Source organism: Nematolebias whitei, chromosome 16, assembly GCF_014905685.2.
Source record: "Nematolebias whitei isolate Nwh7 chromosome 16, NemWhi1, whole genome shotgun sequence".
In the NCBI taxonomy this organism is placed as follows: Eukaryota; Metazoa; Chordata; class Actinopteri; order Cyprinodontiformes; family Rivulidae; genus Nematolebias; species Nematolebias whitei.
This window is the reverse complement of record NC_056513.1, coordinates 28,729,834-28,739,576: the sequence shown is the minus strand read 5'-3', so window position 1 is coordinate 28,739,576 and position 9,743 is coordinate 28,729,834. Positions and strand designations below refer to the sequence as shown.

Sequence of the window (9,743 nt, the reverse complement as noted above, 5' to 3'; positions counted from 1 at the left end):
ATATTTGTCATACAACAAGTGACACGTACCTCACGTGTCTCACTACAGCAACAAGGTGTTTTTTAACAACCAGGAACAGCTGATTAACATCTCAAAAGCTGAAATACCTCAACTACAGCATCAAATCCCAAATGAGTTGAAAAAGAGGCTCCATGGACAAATTCCTGTCAACCTGACGGCGGTGCTCGAGTGCCTGACTGCAGAGATTCTGAAGCTGGTGGGAAACTCAACTCGTGACATCAGGAGGACCGGGATCTTCCTCAGGCACCTTCAGCTGTCTGTCTGTGGCAACGAGGAGTTCTGCAGACTGCTGGGAAGAGTGATCATCGTTCAGGGAGGAATTCTGTCCAGCATTCGGGCAGTCTTGCTGCCCAGGAGGACCAAGAGGCCTGCCGGATCTGACAGCAAGCTGTATCTGGGTGCATGGATCAGTATCTGTGGCCAGATCCTTCAGATTCACTGCAGGAGATCCTTCCTTCCCACAGCTATGAGCATCTAACAACTCTTGAATGAAACCAGGATGATGAGCTACGACAACACTTAATTTCCCTCTGGGATTAATAAAGTATTTTTGAATTGAATTGCATTGAATTGAATAACCCTCAGCACTGGCTCTTCTCAGGGATGTGGGTTGAGCCCCCTCCTGTTTACTATGCTCACGTATGATTGTGCAGCTACCCATCCAGGCTGTCACATTGTAAAGTTTGCAGATGATACAGCGATGGTGGGATGCATCACAAACAATGATGAGTCTAGCTACAGGCAAGAGGTGGAACACCTGTAAAGTTGGTGCAGAGAGAATAACCTTCACATCAATGTGAAGAAGACAAAGGAGATGATTGTGGACTTAAGAAGGAACAAACACACCTATACCCCCCTGAATATAAGAGGATCTGCAGTGGAAGTGGTCTCCAGCTACAAGTACTTGGGTGTACACATGAATGACAACATCAGCTGGAGCAACAACACCACCAGCCTGATCAAGAAAGCTCATGAGAGACTCTACTTCCTCAGGCAGCTGAAACGAGCTGGTCTGGGAAGCTCAGTCCTCGCCTCCTTCTACAGGTGTGCAGTGGAGAGCATCCTGTGCTCCAGCATCAACATGTGGCATGAAGGCTGCACAGCTGCAGAAAAAAAAGCTTTGCAGAGAGTGGTGAAGGCTGCACAGAAGTCTGTTGGAGTCGGTCTCCCCACCATCACAGACATTTACACCTCTAGATGCAGGAAGAGGGCCACCTGCATCATGAAGGACCCCACTCACCCAGCACACACACTTTTTGCCCCGCTCCCCTCAGGAAGGAGGTTGAGGAGCATTAAGGGTAGAACCACTAGACTGAGGAACAGCTTCTACCCTGAGGCTGTTAGACTCATGAATATCTAACCAGAATAATCACTGTGAAAAAAAATCACATCGTGTTGCTGCTGATCTGTTTCAATGTTGCTGCTGATCTGTTTTATGTTGCTGTGTTCATGCGTGCTCATCTGCTCACACAGACTCATGCTCATGTTCGTGCTGCTGTTCAACATAATGTTTTTATGCTATTAGTGCTTAGTGTATATTTAGTTGATGTTTTTCTTAGTTCATATCTTAGATCTTATTACCGTTTTTCTTATACATTTTATTGTTGGATGTAGCTGGGACCGTGTCTACATAATTTGATACATAATTAACATGTACCACTTGTGGTGCGAATGACAATAAAGAATCTTTGACTCTGACTGTTTCTTCAGCTGTTTTGTGCTCCTTTCAGCTTCATTCAGCTAACTTCAAGATTTTTATGCTTCTTCAAACTTTTTTCTACTAATTTCAGCTTTTTATTCTCCTTTCAGCTTGTTTCTGTAGTTTTCAGCTATTTCAGCTAACATTTAGCTGCTTTTATGCTAATTTCATCTTTATCAGTTAAATCCACATTTTTTCTTCCTTCCATTTCGACTTCCTTCTGGTAATTTAAGCTTCTTTCTGCTTGTTTTAGCTACTATTCAGCTGCTTTTGGCAAATTACAGCTTTTCTCAGATAATTTCAACTTTATTGTGCTAATTTCTGCCTTTTTCAGCCTTAATGGGCACAATTAAGCTCCCTCCACTTCTTTTGGGAAATTTAAGCTTCTTTCTAAATTTCTTTAGCTGCTCTTCACATGTTTTATAGAAAACCTAGGATAACTCTGCCATTTTTACAGCTATTTAGATTAAATTTGGCGTATTGTTACAACAATCCCTATAGACTCTGAATGAAAATCAAACATCCAAGATGGTCATCAATACTACATTTGAATGGATTTAACTCTGCCATTTTTACACATAAATAGCTGAAATTTGGTGAGGTTATAGCTGAGAACGTTCCCTATCCCATACTGCATCCAAATCAAAAATCCAAGATGGCCACCTTAGCTATAAAGGAAAAAATACAATAACTCAGGCATTTTTAGAGCTATTCAGCTGAAATTTGGTATAGTGTTCGCTGAGAGCTAACACAAACACACATGTCAGATCAACAGTTTACATTGGCAGCAGCCTGGCAGTCCATTACATTAGGAACAATTGTGCACGTTCTGCTTCCTGGTGATATTTGAAGTTTCTTTCTGCTATTTTAAGCTACTTTGCTACTTTTTTCTTGACATTCGTAAGCAAGAGGCCTTCACACTTGCATTTTCGCAGGAAATGCAAATTCTCTAGTTACATTTGGGATAGTTTATCTCATACCTTTAACGTGTACATAGTACAGTATTTTTTTTTTTACTGTGCTTAAAAGGAATTGCCAATACTACCTGCTGTGTATTAATTTTTGGTCCTCAGTTTTTGTTTCATGGCTCCTGTATTTTTCACGTTTTCTTCTTATTTGCCCTGATCCAGAGGTCAGTGTTATCAGACATAGAGCTCCCTAAAACAATATTTTTTGTCATAGCAAGATTTTTATTGTTAACCCATGTAAAGATAGCCAATAAATATAATATACTTGATATAGCATCTCCGTTGGGATGGCCTTTTAAGCTATAATGTCCTGTGTAGAAACCACAAATATAAAAACATCCACAAAGGAACAGGGAGATAAAGACAGTCATGACTGCTGACACTAATGTAAAGGAATTGTTTTCTACTCAACCACAGCATTGTAGAGTTTAAAATGCAATCATTCTTTCACTTCTATTCCAGTTTTACAATAAATACATGTAAATACATTAATAAATTTAAATATTAAAACAAGTTCTTATGATAATTATGTGGAAGTAAGAATCAGTTCATTAAAACAGATGGAAGGTCTTTTAGCTTCCTTTTTTATTAGGTTAACTAAAGGTAAGTATGATGTCTTTCACATTTCCAGCCAAAAATGTTAGTTAACTTAAACATAAGCAAACAGCCTCTATTAAAGATAAATTACCTGCAGCTGGTTATCAACAGACCAGCTTGTTTGTGACCCCACACACTAATCTGTATCCCTCATAGATGGTTGAAGTCATTACTGAAATGATTTAGATGGAAGTTCATAAATTAGCACACTGTTGATTGATCTTTCCCAGGACACTCCAAACTTTATTCTAGACTGCAGTCTAAGGCCGGTGAGTAAAGTGTTGTGATCTAATATGACAGCTGCTATCATAAAATCAAGTGCAAGTTGGACTAGACTAGTTTGTCACTCTGGTCAGAAATATTCTCTTAATACTTCAAGCATAAAGCCCTGTGAAGACGTTTCAGACAACTCATGTCAGTGTTAAGGATGCACAATATTGGATTTTTGGCTGATAAATGATATTCCGATATGTTAAAACTTATCTGGCCGATAACCGATACGAATACCAAGCTTTTTTTCCCTAGACCTACTTACAGAGACTACATAGCTTTCTCTGCTGTGGGACTAAAATACTACATTATTCTGCATGGTCTTTGTCAGTTTGGCCTGTTACCAAATGCAGATGCTAAAAAGGGGACTGAAAAAGATGTAACACTTCAAAAGTTCAAAAGCTGGCATTTGCTGAAGATGGAATAAAAAAAAAAAATCAACTATTGATTATTGCTAATGTTGAACAATTACATAAGTTATGTTTAACATATGAGTAACTTATCTATAACTTGTCCTTAGCATATACATAACTTATACAAGTCTATGACCTTGTTTTTGTGGCTCTCCTCCATAACTCTGTTCCTTATTCTAAACTTAGACCTAACTTATGCTGCTTACGTCTTTGTGTTTGCCTTTTCTTTCGTACGTTGCCATACGCTGATGATATACGTCACTGTGCGACAGCCTATCAGCATGGTTCAAATTGCTATCCACAATAGCTCTGACTGTTATTATTTTTAATAAGCTACAAAATATCTCAACTATAATTATCGCTCACCATCAAAGGTGGACGGATGATATTTTTTTGCTTGTGGCTGCACATGTGCTCATTTGTCATGTTAGCATGATACCTCTTCTTAATTAAACTCTCAGAAAGTAATCAATGGACAAACATGCACAACTGATTACCTTTGGAGTCAACCAAAGTCAAGATGGCCATTACAGGAATGCTAAACATTTAATGTTACCTGCTTTGACTGAGGTGATTCCACTGGCGGGACTGGGAGAGGAAGTAGGGTAGCAAAATAAAGCAAGCTCTGCATTCAGTTTCTATCCAAACAATTTGGACCAACAAATGTTCCCCGTGGGCGAACATTGGCATTAAGTAGAATCAGGATGCGACTTTCAGTTCCTGATACTGACATTCTGTTTATTCTTGGTAAGTAAAAATAAAATCAAATAAAACCAGAGCAGAAAACCCTTCAGTCACAGAGAAATCTTACTGTCATCCATAGGTTTGCATATCCTTTATGTTCCTGCGTAAACCGGCGCATGCCACATCACGTCTGTTTTCACAGTTTTGATACTTGTTAACGGATTACTGAGGTTGAGATTAAAATGGGACTTATCAGACTTTTATTAAAGCATCATCGTGGGAGCGAGGCGGACTGCTTCCTGCCAACACTGCCTCAGAAAGTGTGTTGGAGCAGAGCGCAACACCTTATCAGTAGGTTTCTTATGTGAAAAGCAGCCATTTGCTAAAGAATGGTGGGAGTCTCAGACATCAAAATTCCAAATTATAAAAGCTCTAACTATAGTCATGTAGTAACTGGGAAATCGTTTTGCCACATTTCTCAAAAATATATTTTTTATCCAGTTGCTTTAAGCCCACAAAGGCAATCAAAAATAAGGATTTGAAGTGTATTTTTACAAATTTTTAAGCTAAATTGCATTTTGGTGTTGTGGAGAATGCACTGAAAGCAACAAATTACCCATAAAATACAAAAATACAGCAAGGAGCATTTAGCAAATTATTAGGTTAATTGACAACAGGTCAGTGAGATAGGACTGGATATAAAAAGAGCATTTTAGGGATGCTGAATCTCTCAGAAGTAAAGATGGGCAGAAATTCACCAGTCTGCAAAAGCTGTGTCTAAAAACAGAACAATTTCAGAATATGTAATGTTCCTAAACAGAAGATTGGGAAAACTTTGAATAACATATTATTTCAAGAGTCTGGAGAAATCTTTGTGCTCAAAGGACAAGGCAAAAAGTCAGTAGTGGATGTGGATGGATGACCACGGCCTGTGACCTTTCGGCCCTCAGACAGCATAAAAACAGGTCTGAATCTGTTATGTGGATCGCTGCATGGGCTCGGGATCCTTTCCAGAAATCATTGACTGGAATTAGTTCACATTGCCATCTACAAATGCTACTTAAAGCTGTATCATGTAAAGAAAAATGTGCCTTTCTGATGGTATGAGGGCTCAGCTTCAGCATGGACATTTCTATTAGATTACTTTCACTCAGAGATGTCTAAATCAACTAAGCATGTTTATCTAGGGAATTACAGGTCATGATATTAAAAAAGGATTTTCCTCATTTTACTTTTCAGACAACAGAAAGACGTTTCTGTTTTGTCTCAGTCCATCACAAACATCAGAGCCTCCAAATTGTGTTCAGGACAGAATTTTAATTTGTACTCGTCAATTCAGTGTTTAAAAGATGTTCAAGTCTTTTTCTGATGCATCACTCAGGGATGGCAAACCTGCTGCAACTTACCCAATCACAACTCATTTTTTCCACTTGCGCATTATGCAACTTTCCCAATCTTTTCATGCCCCCGTTGTAACTTTTTAAAAACATATTATTGACATTAAATTTAAATAGGTCATAGACAGTAGGCACAGAGTTCTGTAAGTTGCATTTATACTAGTTTCACATACATTAAGAGTTTAAAGGATTTGCAAATTATTGCATTTAAGTTTTATTTGCACAACTTTTTTAGAAAAAGTGATATGTACTGTGTGTGTGTATGTGTGTGTGTGGTAAGAAATGAGAGCACTGTGTTCAGGGCAGTAGTTTCCTGCCTACCTGTGCTGAGAAGCAGGAGAACCTTCATTGACAAGAACTCGTCGTACGTTAGCTGCAGTCGAACAAACTCCTGGCTCACTTGCCTCATACCCAGACACAGGTCATACATGGCCGACTGCCTCATGCGGTCTCTGCAGAAAGAAAGAACATAAAATGTACCATTTCTCTTGTATACAAAAACTGTGTTTGGTTTGATTACTGTTACTATTTATCTTAATGTTTTTTTTCTTTCTTTCTTCCTTTAGAAAGTACACCTGGACCTGTCATTCTGTGTTCGTCTGTTTCTCCTTCCTGTCTTCTCAAACCCCAGGTGGTCGAAGCAGATGACCACTTGTCCTGAGCCTGGTTCTGCTGGAGGTTTCTTCCTGTTAAAAGGAATTTTTTCCTTTCCACTGTTGCTTTTGTGCTTGCTCAGGATGGAAGGCTGCGACAAAGTGAAGATTCAACGCAATCTGCTGGCTTCCTTGGATAGATAAATTTTACTAATTGGCTTTTATAATGTATGTGTATGTTTCAGTTCAGTGCCCTGAGACAACTTCTGTTGTGACATGGTGCTATATAAATAAACTGAATTGAATTTAATTGAATTGAGTTCAGTCCAACAAAACTGCATTTCCACAAAGTGCAGCAGAGGATCTTGCTTGTCTGGGCTGAGAGCAGAATACCAAATCCCCCCCAGATTGCAGAGAGCCACATATGGTATCATAGCACAAATGCACCTTATTTCCAAAGCTGCATACATTCTATAAAGGATCTCACCAAGGATCATCCCTGATCACCATATAAATACAAGTAATAAAAGACATTCCAAACTGATTTATGTTTACAGCAACAATCTACTTGTATACAAGTTTATATATACAGGCTTATAAGAGTCCATGTTTTAGCCATAAGGAGCTATATTAACTACTTGCTCTACCCATACTTTCTCACTCTTTTTCAAATGCATTTTTTCAGTAAAAGAAACTTAGTTAAATCACAGAGTTTAAAACATAAACCCTGGTTCTTTAATAATGGTGTGTGGTCAACAAAGTCCATGCTCAATAATCCAGGTATACAATATAACATTTTTCAGTCAGATCATCTGGACAGTTTCTTTTTTTATTTTTGTGCTGAAACATTTCGCCTTCGGTCCAGAAGGCTTCATCACTGTTCCACTTTGGAGTAAGCTGTTGGGGGAAGAATCAGTTTTGTTTTGCGTTTCCTTGACTGATGAAGCCTTCCGGACCGAAGGCGAAACGTTTCAGCACAAAAAAAAAAGAAACTGTCCAGATGACCTCACTGAAAAATGTTGGATTGTATACCTGGATTATTGAGCATGGACTTTGTTGTTTTCAACCAGTTTGACAAGACTGTCAACAAGGAAGTGGGCCGGCAATGGAGGAGGAGGCATACCAAAGAGACCATCTTATCACAAGCAGAACTGGTTTGTTCCATTTTGGCGTAAGCTATTGGGGGAAGAATCAGTTTTGTTGTGTGTTTCCTTGACTGATGAAGCCTTCCGGAACAAAGGCGAAACGTTTGAGTACAAAAAAAAACAAGAAACTGTCCAGATGACCTGACTGAAACATGTTGGAATGGTGTGTGGTGTTTCACTATGAGAAATTACGGTGGAAATAATCCAGCGTGACAAGCTATGAAAGCTCCAATGACATTACGTCTGTCTGAGAGAGAGAGAGAGCAGTTGAGCCATGCACGGGGCTCTGCCCCATCATGTTACCACGGTCTACCGACAACCCCCTACTCATTCTAGAACGATGTCTTAGTTCTATCACATAATTCACAAAAACAGGAAAGATACCGTGAAGGAGATAAAGATTGAGCTAATAAGAAACGGGCTCTGCAGATGACAAAGATTTTATTGGATGCTGCAGATAAAGTTTTAGCCATAGTACATGAAAAAAAAAATCAATATCTTGACTAGACAAGTTTGTAAGTTGGAGGTAGAAGGTGAAGAGATGATTTTGTTAAAAGACAGTTGATTGGAAGCAAGTTGTTTCAGTTAAAGCATCAAATAATTATTTTTCCCCAGTATTTACTGAAGGCATTTAGGCAATTTTCAACCCATGACATAAACTGAAGTTTGTTTTTAATTAAACGTGGCAGTCCTAGAAGAAATGCATATTGCCCATCATTATTCATGCCAGAGTTTTAGATTGAAATCATATCATGCTGATAAAGAGCAGAGTATAGATATAGCAGTTTTGGTCAAACCTTGTAAATGATGTCATTTATAATTTTATGCAGTTTTATGCACTTTTGTGAGACACAATAGCTCCCAGAGGATATCACGGGCATGTCTATGAGCTACTGCTTTACAAAATTTTAATTCAATAGCTGTATAACTGACTGAGTTCGAGCCATTTTTGTGTTGAGCCAGTGAATTAACTCCAGATGTTAATGACTTGTAGACAGACAGGCAGTGTGATTACTTTTAGAGTTTTACTAAAATCCATTTAGTGGTTCATGAGATATTTTGCCTATAGACAGACGGGATTGACTCTACCAGTAACTGCCAAATATTTTACACAAAGATATTACACAATGTATAGCTCTGGCGGTTCTGTATTTGTTGGGCATTACTCTTGGGTATTATCATGCCAAATCTTTAGCTCAATATAACAGTCACAATTCAAAATGGCTGTCACAGATAAATAACATTAGCAAACACAAAAATGACAAACTCAGTCAATTGTAAAGTTTTTTTTTTGGCTACAATTTGGTGTTTTTAGAGCTAAGAATCATTCCTATCACTATTCCTTAGAAAACCCAACACTGATTAAGTGACAATTTTGTTTAAACATTTGGTGGTAAGAGTTATATATTTCTTCTAAAATATGGTTTTCATAAAACAAATTCATAAAAATCTGTTTGCTCAGCTCAAACCTGTAAAGGGAAGCTGTTTTTAAAAGCACTGATTTGTTTGTGCACGTTTGGTTTTGACAGCATTTTAACAAAGCAGATCAAGACTTGGGACTTGCAGTTCTTTTCTAGTACTGTAGTGTTCGTTTTTTTCTTCATAAATGTGGGACAATCTTGGCCATTAACGCTGATTTATACATACTCCTAGTTAGAGCATTTTCACGTGTCCTTGACTGATCTTGCTCTTCTACATTAGGCTGTCTGAAAAGGACAGTATTCTGCACTTTGATTAATTCTGAACATTCAATTCATCAGCAGTCACGTACTGCATGCAGCTCTAAGCATATAAAGGCCCATAGTGTGGGATTCCTCCTTGTCATCAGTCGGATATATTTGGGTCCTTACTAAAAAAAACATCATGTTAGAATTTTTCTGTTTTCTCAGTCATCCAGGTATATAACAACAAAAAAGGTTGAATCATGTCATCTGGACTTCGTTTTTTTTTTTTTTT

General features: G+C 38.3%; 1 protein-coding gene across 1 annotated transcript in view; it reads right to left on the bottom strand.

Annotated features, from left to right (window-relative positions):
• nr3c2 (nuclear receptor subfamily 3, group C, member 2) overlaps positions 1-9,743 on the bottom strand; it is a 182,747-nt gene that overhangs the window by 17,858 nt on the left and 155,146 nt on the right. Inside the window, exon 7 of the mRNA XM_037689957.1 lies at positions 6,371-6,501. Within this exon, the coding sequence (XP_037545885.1) occupies positions 6,371-6,501 (131 nt within the window). The remainder of the gene's footprint in view (positions 1-6,370; positions 6,502-9,743) is intronic.